Source organism: Phocoena phocoena, chromosome 6 (assembly GCF_963924675.1).
Source record: "Phocoena phocoena chromosome 6, mPhoPho1.1, whole genome shotgun sequence".
In the NCBI taxonomy this organism is placed as follows: Eukaryota; Metazoa; Chordata; class Mammalia; order Artiodactyla; family Phocoenidae; genus Phocoena; species Phocoena phocoena.
In genome coordinates, this window is record NC_089224.1 from 74,797,594 (window position 1) to 74,813,672 (window position 16,079).

A 16,079-nucleotide genomic window follows, 5' to 3' on the forward strand; every position below is an offset into this window, starting at 1 on the left:
GAACTGTCCAGAGTGGATTTGCATTTCCTTTTGTGGCCCACTGTGATTACTTATTATTCTTTTTGAGCAGTATGGCATCCGAAATGCTAGAAAAGATGTTGTTGGAGAGGTAAGCAGACCAAATCAGTATAAGCAGGTCTTCTAGACGGGTATTCCTTTATGGTTGAAGTGCTATAACTATTCCCAAACAGTTTTAGCATGCTTGCAAAAGATTTCAGGAGATTCCAGCCACCGAACCTGGACTGCAGTTTCTTCTGGTCACTCAACAAATATTTCTGAGTGTCTTCTACGTACCAGGACTGGGGTATAGACAAATCTGTCTCTGCCCTCATTGAGCCTCCATTCTCTGTAACCTTGCTGCAGACCTAATGTTGGTCTGCAGACCCCTAGTGCCAGTGTCACTTTGGAGTTTGTTGGAAGTGTAGACTCAGGCCCCACTCGAGGATGGATTTTTAACCAGATTCCCAAGTGATTAGTATGTACACTAAAGTTTGAGAAGCACTACGCCAGTACATGTCAACAAAAACATAGGTGAGGTAATTTCAGGTGATTATGAATGTTGTGAAGAAGACTGTAATGGGCTGGAGGGTGACAGGGAGAAGGAGCCCCAGAGGATGCTGAGTGAAGTTGTCTGAGGAGGGGTCCTGTGGACTGAGACTGAAATGATGAGTAGGCAGTGAGCCATGACGAGGTCTGAGGGAGGTGGCTCCAGGCAGAGGGACTCTCCCTTACCCTTGCCAGGCTTTGGTCACCCCCATTTTTTGATGCCAGGGTCAGATCTCTGGCGGGCCCTGTGGATGCACTTGCCTGCTGTGTCGGGACCTGTATGGTAGGGCACGTGTTTGGCAGGGCGGTGTAAGTGCAAACAGAGGAAGAGCAAAACTTTGCTTTTGAAAAGAGCTGACTGTTTTATTAAACAGAGAAAACAGTTGAAGGGGATGGAAGGGTACCTTGGCAGTGATGGCTTCAAAGAGTAGACATTTTATGTAATTGGGAGGAGGAAGAGGAAACCAATAGAGGTCATTCTAGAATTGAAAGGACAAGAGAAAAGGAAGTGCTGAGGAATATGGATATAGATGAAGATTTGTTGAAAAATGGAGATAAACAAGAAGGAAGTAGACAAGGAAGCCTTTAGCCCAACCTAAGAGTATAGACTGAAAAGTAGAGCATGGCTCTCAGTGTATGAAAGGTGGCTTGTTGCTTTCCTGGAGAATAGGTGTCCTCAATGAGAGCTTGGTAAGACCCTTTACTGTTTTTGTTTTCTTTTTGGTTTTATTCCAATATTCAAATTCCTCTGTTTTCAGATATTTCTCACGTACATTGAAATCATTTTGGGGGAAACCAAGGTGAATATCTTCGCCTACTATGGGCACAAGGAATATTTGTGCCCTCCAACCATTGCTGAGAATGAAAATGCTGAATTGTAAATCCTCATTCAAGGCACCTGTACATTTATGTCAGTGGGAAAGAGTAGGGCAAAAAAAAAAAAAAGAAAAGAAGAAAGTGATTCAGAGACAGAGAGGAGAAATCAGAAAATAGCTGGCAGGGCTTGCGGTGTGATACACTGGCCCAGGAGTGCGGAGGAAATGAGCATGTGCAGAACCCTGAGTGTCTTGGTATTCGGTCATCAGGTTCTCTGACCACCTGGTTCTGCAGAGGCTGGGGTTAAGTCCACCAGAGGAAGGCGTTTGCTTTCCCTACTCCTGACATCCCACTTTTCCCGCCCATCTTTTTTTCCATTTTCCTTGCCCCACCCCTCTGGTAGAGCTGAGTATAACCTTACCATTGGTTCCAGTGTTTTTCAGACTTGAGAACCAAAATGATTTGACCTTGGGGTATTAACTGGATGTCTGTCAGGCAAAATGATTGTCATTCTCAACCGTGATAAAATACCACTCTTGACATTTGGAACAGTAGTTAAACACAATAACCAGAGCCCGGAAGATGTAGGTAGGATAATAGGCAAATATCTGGGAATTCCCTTAAAGACCGTCTAGAAAGCTCAAGAGGTGAGAGGAAGGGACCCTTTCTTCTAACCATTGCAAAAACGCTTCAGTAAAATACAGCTTCACCTTTGGGGATAGATGGAAATAGTTTCGTGAAATGTAGGTATTCTGTGATACTCTCTGGGAAAGACATCATCCTGTGTGTTCCTACGCTAGCACCATGAACAGTAGCACCTGAATATCTTGTTAGGACAAACAAGTGGGATACCTCAGTATATGCAGTTAATAACTGCATGCTGGGCACTTTAAAAGCACAATTGGCATGCAGTAAAGTAGCATAAACATGAGTTCAAAACCCAAAGCAGATTGACATTGCTTGAGATATTACAATCAGCAGAATCATTGCTTTAGTTAAACTCACCGGGGAGGGGGGGAGTGGATAAAAAAAAGTGGTTGAATATTGGCACTTTTGTATCATTCAAGGTAATACTAATTGAGTACTCCGAGACAGTGTCTCTTTCTTGTTAGAGGAAGTGGGATGATGAGAGCTTTTACAGATTGTCTTAATACATCGCAAAAAAAGTCTTAGTAGTTTGAATCAGTCCTTTAGGGAACTCATAGATGTCCTATTACATTGATTCTTACAATGTTACTACTTCATTTTATTGCTTTATTAAGCAGTATAAAATACTTTGTGCAAAATAATCACCTGTACCAAAATAACTTAGGCATCTGGTTTACCAGCTTGCTGGTGGTGCTTGACAGTACCTTTGATCTAAATCTCTAAGCCTTATTCCAGTCTGGCTTTTTAAAAAAATACAAAGAATTTTATTTATTACATGTTCTTACCTCTTTTGTCAAGTTGAAATTTGATGACAAGATAAACACTGAGCTGTCAGTTTAGAGAAATAGTACTGCTTGAATATTTTTTCCTATGTGTAGTCTGGATTTTTATTAAGTTGGGAAGAATTTCTCATTAGTCTTCTGACTTTTTAACCTATGGACAGGCAGGATCAGTTCCAGAAGTTGTACTGTTTCTCAGATAATTTGGAACAAATCAATAACAAATCAAGATATTTTCGGATTGAAACAAAAAATTGCAGTCTTGGTTCTGTAGTGGTAAAAGGGGGTTGAAGGAGAGGGTTGCAAGATTTATTTGTACTTATTCTGAAAAGCATTTCAGATAGAATAAGTGGGAATTTTTCTTCACTTTTCGGTGTTTAAATATAATAGATGGGTGTATGTTCTTGATAAAACACTTAATACAATACATAGATTCATCTTAAAACATTTTTCTGGCAAAGAAACTGCTGTACAAGAACAAATCAGTTGTGAAATGTTATTCTTTAAGAATGTTTTCCTGAAACTCTAATAGGTTTTTTGCCCCTCCCTCCCACCCCATTGGCTACTGAAATGGTTTCTTAGTAATGTTTTGCTACTCTGTTTTATTTCAACAATACTATATAGTAGTGTTGTTCCTATTTTGATGAGAGAACAAAAACACAAACATTTGTTAAACGAACAATTGCTTTTGATACTTGTCTTCGATAACGTAATCTGTACTTTCTCTCAAGTTTATTATGTCATTAAAATAAAATTTATTTTTTAAGGAAGTCATAGGCAGAAATAATCAAAAATTAGATTTTTTATTAGGACTATTTGAGGGGATGTAATTCAATAAAAGTGTAGGCTTAACTAGTTTTTTGTCTTACTTAAATAACTAATTTGTTACAAGTAATAAAGAAAATATCCTATATTGTGTGCTTTAGTATTTGTTACTTTTTAATGAAGGGATTGAACTGTGGCATTCTTTTCGGTGTGTGACATTACTTTCCCATGATGCAAGGTAGTTAATAAATTTTGCAATGATTCTTGAGTTGGAGTGTGAAGAAAAAAACGATAAATGGTTTTTCTCGCTGTTTGTCTGTTTCATCACTTAACCGGTCATGCTGCTAGTCCACTGGCCGTCACCACTTAGGGGTCGGTTAGTCTGTCCGCGTTCATGTGCCGGGTGCCAAGTGCATAACCAAGGGATTTCATAGAATGCCTCTTTTGTTAAGTTGCCTTTTTCTAAAAAATTTTGCCCAGACAGGTTTTTTGTTTTTTAAGTGGAATGGTCATTATTTTTATTGGTTCTTTTTATTGGAGGGTGGCATAAAGGAGGGACATTATAGAAGGAGGAAATAGAATGGTAGTGAATTGAGGGTAGTAAAATAGTACGTGTGGGACTTTTTTCTTTTTCATGAATATATTGATGGATCGAAGAAAACGTAATAGAAGTGTCAAAATTGTTAATGTATTTAACAAACTATGGCTGCAAAAACAATCATTTTGTTATATTTTGGCGTGAACAATTGTTCTTTTATGGAGGCCATTAATCCTATTTTGGAATATCATGGGCATCTGAAGGCAATAGTTAGCAGTTCCATAAAGCATTGAATACCATGATAACATCCAGTAACCCTCACAGCTGTATTTCAGAATCTCTGCCTGTTTAAATGGGCTGTGAATGTACTTGCTCAGGGATGCATGAGCCGCATCACCTATAAATTTGATTGGAAGCTACAGCACTGGCATAGGCTGATGGATAGCAGATTAGAGCCCTGATTAACCATGTGATTCAAAGACTGGGAAATATATTGTCTAAGCAAGATTCATCAGATGCAATCAGAATTTCAAGTGGTCAGATGAAATTCAAATGTATATTGTGGCTTTTCCTCCCCTGGTGCTTTTCCTCCTGGGTTGCCTTTTTTCCCCCTCTCTTTCCCCAAAGCTGAAAAATACTTCTTTGATGAATCTGCTCCTTACCCTAAAGCTGTCTGTCTGTTATTCATCAGAAAGCAGGTCGCAGTTCAGTGAGCAGAAGAAAAGATTTTAATAGAAGCTGTGCCAAGGGCTGTAATGCATCATTTTAGGGCCCTAATTACATTACAATGACAAATATCAGTGGTGACAACAGCAATAACCTACATCCTTTAATGGCTGTGCTAGAAAAGGAGTTTGGGCCCCAGCCATTAGATTAGACTCAGTTTCAAAACATAGGCCATTAGAAGTGTGTGTCCACAGTATTATTGGCTGATCGCTGAAGCCCAGTGGAAAGGCCTGTAAATAAATGATGGCCTCCCTAAAGCTGGGTCCTGTGGGACAAAAGAGGCAAAATTAGATGCCCATGGAAGCAGCAGTGTTTCCGAGGCAACTTTAGCTTTCACAGTGAGGAATGACCCGCTTAATTTTATGAAATCACACACACACACACACACACACACACACACACACACACACACACACACATCCTACCCCCCTGACCAGGAAAATCCGTTGGCGTGACAACTTAAAGAAATTAAGAAGTCTTTTAGACAAAAGGAGACCTTTAAAGAAAAAGTTTGGAAGGTTTCTACCCCCTTTTTTCTGTTATGTATGTATCTTAACATACATGAGTCAATAAAACGACTTTCTGGCTTTTCTACATTTATTTTTAAGGAAATGTAGATTTTTTTTTCATAGTTGCTCAGACTTAACATGGCCTAGGCCCCACATTAAAGGAGCCAAATAAGTACCTCTTGGTCTTTATTTTGACAGATGAGTGAGTTTCCTTAGGGTAGTTTTTGTTGCCTGGGTTATGTAGGCAAACTAGAGAACTCAGTTTTCTTACGTGCCCACACATTTTTCAACCCTCCTAGCAAGGGACTATTTTATTTATGTAAACAACATAATGAGGAAAATATGCTTGGCAGATGGTTCTAAGCATTAGAATCATCAGTTTGGTTTGCCCCAAAGTATCTCATTATCTTTTATTCTCTCCCCCTCCACCTCTGCCTACAAAAAGCTTAACCACCAAATGCCTGTGAGACTAGTGCTTTCAGTCTGGTGCATGCTGCTCTCTTTTCTCAGCTCGCACTGGAATTTCACCCTGTAACCACTGTGGTATGTTCGGTCCAGGTGGAGAGTGGTTTGGTGATTCCCATTGCAGCTTTTCATGGTGGTTTAAGCATTCTTAAAGGATAGCTAAATGCTCCACGGGGCCAGGGCAGTAAATTAAATCAGGTCAGCACAGTTGGGTCCTTATTCACTGCTGCTTATTGGTTCTGGGTTTTTGTCCATCCTGTTAGGAATGCAGGCTGGAAGGGAAAGCTTAGGTTTGAAACTTCATGGTGAATTTGTGTTTTCTCTTGGCTGGCAAAGTTTTTAAGGTGCTGGTATTTAAAAGATTGCATAGCCACAAAGTCAGAAGGGTTGCTGATGAAAGAAGGAAACCTAGATTGTACAAGTGGAGTGTTGCTGTCACTCTGGTAATGACTCGGCATGAAAAGGAGAATTTTTGTCCTCGTATAAAATGAGGAACTGACCCTGGATGGAATTTACATTAAGAATGTCTCAGGAATAGTAATTGCTTTATGTTTTCTGTCTCCCATCACTTCTTGCCTCTCCTTTTTCCTCACTCCATCATTAAAAAATAAGCTGTTTTGATGGATGTTAACTAAACTTACTGCAGTAATCATTTCACAGTATATATGTAAGTCAAGTCATTACGCTGTACACCTTAACCTTATAGAGTGCCATATGTCAATTATATCTCAATAAAACTGGAAAAAAAGTTTTTTGTGTATATGCGTGTAAAAACCCTGTTGTCTACATGTCACATACTAAAGTATATAAGGAGCCATCTGATAATGTAAATTAAGGTGAAGATCAGTGAAGTTCTGGGTAGCTTTTTTTTGTTTTGTTTTGTTTTGTTTTGTTTTGTTTTTTTTGCAGTACGCGGGCCTCTCACTGTTGTGGCCTCTCCCGTTGCGGAGCGCAGGCTCAGCGGCCATGTCTCACGGGCCCAGCCGCTCCGTGGCATGTGGGACCTTCCCGGACCGGGGCACGAACCCGTGTCCCCTGCATTGGCAGGCAGACTCTTAACCACTGCGCCACCAGGGAAGCCCCTGAGTAGCTTTTTAAAGAAAACATAGTGGTGGCGTTTCTTTTTTTTTTTTAACTTACTATAGAATCCTATTTGTCTAAAATTTGAACACTTACCAAATTAATAGAGAATACACTCTATTATCTGACATTATTGGGACTTTTGCAGATCTATAGTACAATGGTAATTAATGTTCCCAAGGTTAGTCACCATATATAAATAATTGCTTTCTGATAAGTATAGGAGGATTTTAGCATGTTCTAAACCTCTGCACACTGAAAACCCTGGTGGGACACATTTGGAAATTTTAATGGTTGACAAAAACATGCCATTTCCCAACAGTTTATAACTAAGGATCTGAAGTAGTCAGCTCACCTGAGTTGGTTGGGTGCTGTTCTTTAAGGAGGTTGGGGACTTGCTCATGAAATCTCAGTGCCTGTGTTTAGATAAAGCAGAGGCTGCAAATGTCAAACTCCAGTGAGTTATTAGGTGAGGGAAGTTGGGGTATAGGGAGGAATGTATCTTTACCATCTAAATTTAAAAGACGCAAGGTTTTATGTAAAACCACATTAGAATGACCAAGGGTCCCGTTGAAGGCTTCTGAAAGCAGATTTCCAGTCATGAAAATTAAATTCCTTTCTATGTTGTCCTGATGCTTGAAGGTTGACTTTTTAAGATGAATGATGGTTAATAAATTGTGCTATTAATGTGGCACTGTTGTCACTGCCTCCTTTTAATGGGCTTGCTGATGAGAGTTTTCCTCTTCCTTAGGAAATCCGCCAGTCAGAATATAAAGTGTGTTTTAATATCATCCTGTTAATATTTCGGGAATTTGTAACCAGCTGACTGTTCTCTTTATTGCTTTCCTTTCCTTTTTTTTTTTTTTTTTTCCTTTTCTTTTCTTTTCTTTTCTTTGCAGGCAGAGATTGTCAAGAGACTGAATGCTATCTGTGCACAAGTCATTCCTTTCCTGTCCCAAGAGGTAAGGCAGTTGGTTTCAAGCATTGGGCTGGAAGGTACCATTTCAGTGGTTTTGAAGATAAAACTGACTCCTTGGCCTCGTCTGTCTCTTGGTGTTTGTATTGCACATTTCTAAGATACAGTGTTCGCATTCCAACTTTTACACCTTATTAACATTCAGTGGAATATAATTGTATTTATATAATGGAGTATTTTCTAATGTGCTAAACAAAATTCAGTTGTTAAATCTTTTGCTGTCATTGGACTATGTAGTGTTGCTCAGAATTATGACTTTGTCATAATGGCATCTAATAGGGGAGATTGAAGAATTGCCCGGAAGACAAGAGCTTGTTCTATACTTTTGTCACTGGGCATTAAGAGTTGCCAGAAGATATATCAAAAAGCCTTTACATAGTAAACAAACTGATGTAACTTTTGGCTAGCAACTTCTAAAAAGTTACTTCTTATTACCTGATGAAGTCTTTATATTGTGGTTGCATTTGGGAAAAAGACACAAAAGATGGACTCAGTGGACTCATTTCTCTGAGTACCACAGACTTCACGCCTCGCCAAGCCCCCACGCACAGCTCACTTTGCTTGCTTCTGCTCCCACTAGTGGAGGTGTGCACGCTGCCCACGGGTGCATACGTGGTGGAATGAGGAGGTGCATTTCTAGTGCATGGTGGCTTTTTTTTGTTTTTTGTTTTTCCTCCTCTGCTTGCTTGCTTGCTTGCTTGCTTGCTTTTAGTAGTTACAAAGTTTAGGTGCACCAGCTGGAGAGAGAGAGTTTTTGCTTCTGGACTACTGAATCCTTCATTTGCTCAGGTAAGATCAGCTGTGAGAAGGAAGAAGCTAATAAATGGAATAGCTGCACGTCTTGCAGCCACAGCGCTTGGTGTTGTGGGCTGGAAGGCACCGAGGCACTTCCCTCCTTCCCTTCAGTTGTGTCACTGCTTTTCAGGAGAACGGTTCACCCGCCTGCCTGCCAGTGGGCACGCGCTGAGGTTAGCATGCAGCTGGTATTTGAGCGTTCCTGTGTGTTATAGATATGTGGATCCCTATCTGACTTCTTATCTGGTCTGAGCTGGGTTAGACCTCAGTAACCATGAGGAACTTTCATGGGAATATATCCTTTGGCGGTGCTCATATTCACAAACCATGGACCTAAGTTAATATCCTGAACTCAAATGCTCTTCTGGATTACAAACAACAAAGGATGTCTTTCTCGTCCTTTAGCTGTGACCACAAAACCACTGCCCACTATATTCCCATTTACCTATTTCTACTCAGGATTTGCTTGTTGACTAGATTACATGGAGTGCTGAAGGAGAGTCAAGGGGCCTGTTTGCATTTCTTTAGAAGTCCGGCTGCCCTTTGCCTGATCCATACCAGCGTGTATTTCTTCTTACTTTAAGCAGCTCTGCTTTATGGAGGTGGTGAATGGGAAGAATGTGTAACCCACCATGCTGTGACCAGGCTGAGGTGTTGTTCCCCAAGGCAGAGGGAAAAGTTTGAATTTTCCCTGGGGGGGTATTAGATTGTAGGCTTCTGAAGACACAGACTCCTACACATAATCACCAGTACAGCTTATTCCCATGGCATTTTTGCAGGATCTGTGGGCTTATGTTAAGATGTGGGGGGAGATCTTGGGGTGTTGGTGGAGCTAGCTGATTTGCCAGTAGGTCGTTTTCCCACATGAGTTATGTTGTTTGTGTGAGCAGGCCCGGTAGGAGCAGACTGTAATGGTAGTGGTGCTGAGCAAGACTGGACTGGAATTAATTGGCTAAGGAAGTCGCACCCTGTGGAGGAAAGCCGTGGGGAGGTACTGGCAACTCCTTTTCTGCCTTAAGCTGGGAGGATAGGCACCATAATGTCACTACTTACTGTTTATTTCCCCAATACTTTTGACATTTCTTGGTTGAAATCCTTGACATGTGTAACGGATGACCTGTGTCATGGTTTTCTAAATGCTGATGCTGTGTATATCTTTTCTTCTGCCTGCTTTGGATTTAATTGGCTCTTCTGTTTTTTCGTTTCCTAAGGTGTGTGTATATCTTTTAATGTGTGGGCAACAGACATGTTTGTTGCCCCGTCCAGTCCGGGCCTCTCGGATGTTTTGTGTCTGAACGCTGCCCACCTTGTTTCCTCTTCTGGGCATTCTGTGAGCATCGCACTACTACTTGCCTCTACCCTGAGGCAGATGGACTGTAGTCTGGAGGGAGGGCAGGAGGCAGGTTATTAGAGGAAGATGAATTCTATTTCCTGTCTCTTCAGAGACATGCAAAATCACTGTTGCATGGCTGCAAGCGTCACTGGGTGCTAGGACTGAAGGCTCTTAATCTGATCTTTTAACACTGGCTCTCTGTGTGACAGTCTCACTGCCAGAAGGGCAGCTGCGGCATTAGAATTTATTTTAAAATCTTTTTATTTAAAAGGTAAATGATTGTATTTAGAAAAAAGAAAAACATTTCCTGAAGACTAGTGCATAAGCTACAGGACAGGGGTTTTTTGGAGTTTGGCAGGAACAAGAAGTAAATTTACAGACATCTAGATAAGTCTATTTTAAATTTCGCTCCCATGTGCTGACTAATGTACCTGCTTAATATTGCTTGTGTCTAGTGTACCACAGTTTCTAAAATTAAAAAAATATGTACTGAATGACAGCTGTTGAACAAATTTAGTTTTAACTGCAAGACTTTTTTTGGGGAAGTAAGTTGTATAATTGTAGCTCAAGGACTCGAAATGTGTCTATGTATGTAACATCAGAGAAAAGTATTTTCCTATTAGATTTCACCAAAACACTTTAAAAAATTATAGCCAATATCTGTTTTAGTGATGTGCTTATTGCACTTGTGTACAACCACTTCCAAAGTTCCAGGCATTAAACAAAGACATTGCCAACTCTTTTTCATTAAGCGAGTAATTGTCACTTACAGTTCTTAAAATTTCACAGGATCCTTAAAACCAGGATTTAGAGAAACCTAGTGAGTGAATCCTCACCTGTCTGAAGCTGTTCTTTTCTCCCACTTGCTTTTGGCTTCTAGGGATGGGTAAGACTTTTCGGAATTCTGCTGCCCTCAGATTTCTTCTGTAAAAGGCAAATCTCAAAGCAGTAAATGGGAAGTTCTTCTCTGTCTCACTTCAGGTCTCATTTGCTGAGGAGGAACTCTAACCAACTTCCTGTTGGCAGTTCCCTAAGCAAGAGATGGCCAGGGATGATGACAGTCACATCGGGGTCGAGTCCTGGCTTCCCTGTTACAAATTGCATGGCTCACTATAACCTAGTTAAGCTGGGTGACCTTTAGCAAGTGATTTGCCTCTTTAAGCCTCAGTTTCCTCATCTGTAGGATGAAGTTAATAATAGCATGGAATGCATATGATTGCTGTGAGGATTCCCTTAGCACATAGTAACCAGTGGCTCCTGAGGTTGGCTGGCAGCAGTACTAGCTGCAGCAGCAGCCGCTGAGAAGCCCAGAGTTCCCTTCTGAGAGGACCTGGAGCCAGCCCTCCCTCCCCTTTCTAGTCATTGCCCTTTGGAAGAGTGTGTATTGTTTATCTTCCTCTCTGATGTGCTTATAGGGGAAAAAAGTATCAATTAAAACAACCCAGGGCTGTGAACTAGCTAAAAATCTCCATGAGGCATATTAGGTAGCCTCAAGGGTGATTCTCTTCTAGCTCCCAAAATTAATTTTCCAATTTAGCAAACGCCCATCTCTCCCCAACCAGCAAGCAAAGATCCAAAACATGACAACTCTTCAAGGTGTTCGCGCTGTAGAGTTCGCCTCGGAAGACACAGTGATTTTGGGTGGGGTCTGTGTTCTACACACATTGTGATCTAAAAAAACAAATTTCTCAGTCTAGTTGGGGGACTGGCTGTTTTCAAAGTACCTGGTGGCTTAATTGGAGTTAGTTTTGTTTTTACAAGTAGTTTGTGTGGATGGGCTCTGTATCAACGATTTCAGGATATAGCGTGTAGACTCTTAGACCTTAGTGAGCACTCAGCAGAATTGAAGGATGACAATATGAGTACTGACTTATCTCCAGTGCCCCCCCAGCCCCCCTTTGCAGGAACATACCTTTAGGACAATTCTAATTGTAGATTGAAAACTATGCACCACTTGTTACACCCTGGCAGCAAGGCACAGTGTTCCTGCTAACTTGGAATCAGACCAACTCTGCATCTTACTGGCTTTATATTGGGAAAGTTGATCTGTGAGTTGTAATACTCCTGTAGATGGTGAGAGTAACCCCATTTTTACAATGTTTACTATATGTATTAAAATATAAAGCACTTTGGATAGTAAATGCCAGTTTTTGTTGTTGTTGTTTTTAACCTTTTCTGGGAAATGAATTTTATTCCAGCTTATTTTGGGTCCCAAGACATTTGGAGAGGAGGGAGGGACTCGGTAAAAAACTGGGAAGAGTTGAAGGTAGTATTTGTGAATGGGCGGGCTGGCTGGTGGTCTTCCTGTGAAATAAGCTAGGCTCGCAGCTTCAGGGGCTGCTTGCAACAGTGGGTGGTTAGCTCCACACAGATGATCTTTCAGAAGGGCAGGAATATTTAATTTTTTTGGAAAGCCTGTAAGTATTGTCTTATGCTGTTAGATTAAGCATTAACTAAATGTTGGGCACTAGCTGAGGGTCTTACTTAGAGGACAGTTGTGCTTTTTGTAGTTTTTTTCCCTTGGGTTATAAAATAGTTTATTTTTGAGATGGGCAGGGTATGGTTTGTGGTGACTAACAAGGTTTTCTTAAGATGTTTGAGAACTTCAAACCCCTAAGAGGCTGTAGGTCAGTAATGTATTACACGATGGTGACGTATTACGTGATAATTTAAAGTCTTCTTTCCTCAGAGTACCATTTGTATTTTTCAGAAACTTGTTGCTCCCCTAACAAGGAGCAGAGTTCATTGGAAGAGTTATGTTATGTGTGAGGCAGTGTGATAAGAGCCTGAGGTTAGGCAGACTTGGGACCAAATCCTGGCTTAGCCACTTGCTTCTTTTATCATGTTGAACACAATACTTTATTTTCTGGGCTGCAGTTTTCTCATCTGAAAAATGGGATACCTGCACTATAGGGTTGTTATATGAGGACTAGTGATAATGTGAAAGACCTAGCTGGGTATTAGGCTGCTTTAACAGAGCTTAAAGGGACAGTGGTTTAGGCAAAATAAAAGTTTGTTTTCCTCTTACATAACAGTTTGCATAGAAGCAGCTGTAGCTAATTTGGTGACTCCACGATGTTGTAAACTCAAGTTCCTTATATATTGATGTTCATCGTCCCCAGCATCACCATGTCCTGCCCCAGCCAGCAGGAAGGACGAGAGAACTCGCGCTTTTTCTTTGAAGGTCACGGTGTGGGTGATGCTCACATTGTTTGCTCACTTTGCAGTGGCCAGTGCCTACTTACTTGCCCACAGCTAGCTGCAAGGGAGACTTGGAAATGTAGTCTTAGTTGAGTATGCCCACCTAAAACTTAAACTAATGTAAGAGAAGGGATATCAAGGGATAGCTAGCAATTGCTTCTAGACACAGTGCTGTGCACAAAATAAAAATAGTGAGCATTATTATTATTACCAGCGTTGATTTGAAGGGAAGTCACACTGACCCAGTGGTGTATCTTTATGTGACAAACTTTAGCTCTGACTATATAATCAGCACAACTTGTATTTTAATCTATCACGTAAAATATAAAATAATGCAAAGTTCTTGTTATAGAAGTCTCTTCCAGGGTCTGAATTGTAGGGAAAAAGAGTCACCCATCAGGCATTCTTTATCATTCATACATGCACAGGGGGTGAAAAGGAACCCCCATGAACAGTGATAGGTCCTGTGGGCCATCTAGGTCTAGATACACAGCTTACGTTTATACCCATATTTTTAAAAGCACAAAGAGTTTTGAAGACCCCTCTCAACTGAAGGATGGAATATAGGAGATCACTCATAGGACTGCCATATTTTGTAGTAGACTTGCTGGAAGGAACATACTGCTTGAAGCTGAAAAAGTTATTGTTAAGGAAGCTGCTTCTCATAAGTGGGACATTTGTGAGTCCTTAAGTTATAGTTCTTTTCCCCTCATCTATCTCAGACATACTCTTTTATGCGTGTGTCTTGTCCTCAAACTGGAGAAAATGGGATCAACATTTTTGACAATCTGCCTCCCCTCCAAATCATGAAAGATATATTGGATAAGTCACTCTTGGTTTTGTGGAATTTTAAGACATCTCAGAAAAAGTAGCTCAGGTTCATTGCTTTGCAGCATCAAACTTGATCCATTTTTAACGTCTTGGGCCTAAAACCATTTCCAGCCACAGCCTGAAGTAACCTGAAACGTATGTACCTTACTGGACAGGGTGAGAGAACAGGAAGTGGTTCCTTATGACCAATGGCTTCCTAATTCCCATTTATCAAACCCATGGTCATCGTTAGATTTGGAGAAATGGCATTATCCATCTTTAACCTTGTTTTCAGCAGGTCGTTACAACTAGTTGCTAGTCATTCAGTGCCAAGGAGGTGATGGATATTGCCCTCCTCCCCTAGTCCTCTGCAATTCCGTAGCTAAATTTTCTTGTTCCTTGAGTTCTGTAAGCAGAAGCAGGCTTTTTGGAGGCTGTGGAGGAGCCCAGGTTGGAGTGAGCACTTATTTTTGCCTTGCATCTGTGAATATTAACAAATGAAAAAAAAAAAGAATTCAAATCATTCTTTTGAGCATATTTAACCAAAGTTCTCTGATGATTAGAATTTTTAGGAGTGAAAATTTTAAGCCTTCTTTCTACTTTTATTCTTACATTTACCTAGAGAAACGGGAACATTCCAACTTAAATTCTTTCTAGTGCAAATTTAATTTTTAATTTTAACTAACTCAAAACTGTGTTTTTATTGCCTTGTTAGCTTTTCTAATGAGTAGCAGTTGTGTTTTCTCCAGAATTCTGTAGATTAATTTGGGTGTTCTACATTGCATTTAAATAGTAGAAAATAATACACAGTTACATAGTAGTGATAATGTGTATTTAAGTTCCAGTAGGCTAAGATAGCCAGTCAAATCAATGAACTTCTGTTTTGGACTTTGCATAAATTTGGTCCTTTTAATTTGATGGAAAACAAACCCTTTCGCTGTGTTATGAGATACAGTTGTATGTCAAGTGCTGTTTATTTGGCACCTGGCTTAATATGGCACTGAATTATTCTGAACCACATTTTGCATGTGTAGAATAATCATGAAATAGAAGTTGAAAAATGTGATCAGTCACTTTCATATTGTGCCTTAGGGAGGAAATGAACAAAATACAGTGGTTACATGCACCGGTGGTAGTGTTCTCGCCTCATAATGGCACCAGGTTAACTTGTCTTACTGCTTGCTGTTAACTTTGTAAGGAATCAATGGCTTATGAGAACATGGTTTGATGTAGGAGAGCTTGGCTGAAATCACCAGAGATCCCCTGATCTGTATGCAGTGACACCCGTAAGACCTGAGATCATTCATTAAGGGCCAGCAGCCTTTACAGGGCACGTCTGCTTCCCAGCCAGGGCCGTTTCATCAGTGTTGGTAATGTGTTCTGACAGTGTTGTGTATCCAAGGAATGTCCTAAAGTGACTAATACACCTGGAGTGGGACTTTAGAGGATTTGGACCAGTTTTCTAATTTTTACATTGGGCGGCCTTCCATTTAAAATGTTTTTTCTCACAATACTGAGTGAGGCATCAGAGAGCATAATCCTGTCCTAAGTTCCATGGCTGACAGATTGACTTGTTCTGCATGGCCGTGTGTTTGGTTGACAGTTGGATATTTGGTGAGATCCTTATGGCCTGCTTCCCCTCAGGAAATGAAAGATGGTTCTCAGGAAGGAGAACTTTTTTCTGCAGGTTTAAATGTGGGCCTCCTTCCAAAGGCAGCAGTGCCAACTCTTATCTGTATGTGTCTAAAAAAATTAGTGTGTATTTGAGAAACTGACTCATTTCTTTGACTTTCAGTTAGGTAGTGGTTGGATTATTATTACTGGACTTAAGCTTTAAGGTACCTTAAGGTAGAGCTGCGTTGTCCAGTACAGTAGCCATGGCCATAAGTAGCTAGCTAGATTTAAATTAAAATTAATTAAAGTTAAATGTGGTTAAAAATCCAGTTTCTCCGTCGCACTAGCCACACTTTGTGTTCAATATCCACCCATATGTGGCTAGAGCACAGATCTAGAACGTTTCCAACATTGCCGAAAGTTCTGTTGGACAGCTCTGGACTCGTAGAGCTTATTGGACATATCAGTGAAGAATGCC

The 16,079-nt window shown here is 40.6% G+C and overlaps 1 protein-coding gene across 24 annotated transcripts in view; it reads left to right on the plus strand.

Annotated features, from left to right (window-relative positions):
• The window catches only part of LOC136124176 (transducin-like enhancer protein 4), a 149,046-nt gene that overhangs the window by 25,257 nt on the left and 107,710 nt on the right, over nucleotides 1–16,079 (plus strand). For 21 of the 24 annotated variants that reach the window (XM_065878651.1, XM_065878648.1, XM_065878652.1 and 18 more), the window contains one exon: nucleotides 7,772–7,834. The exons of the other annotated variants lie outside the window; for them this stretch is intronic. In XM_065878651.1, coding sequence (XP_065734723.1) covers nucleotides 7,772–7,834 — 63 coding nt within the window. The remainder of the gene's footprint in view (nucleotides 1–7,771; nucleotides 7,835–16,079) is intronic. 24 annotated transcript variants of the gene reach the window in all.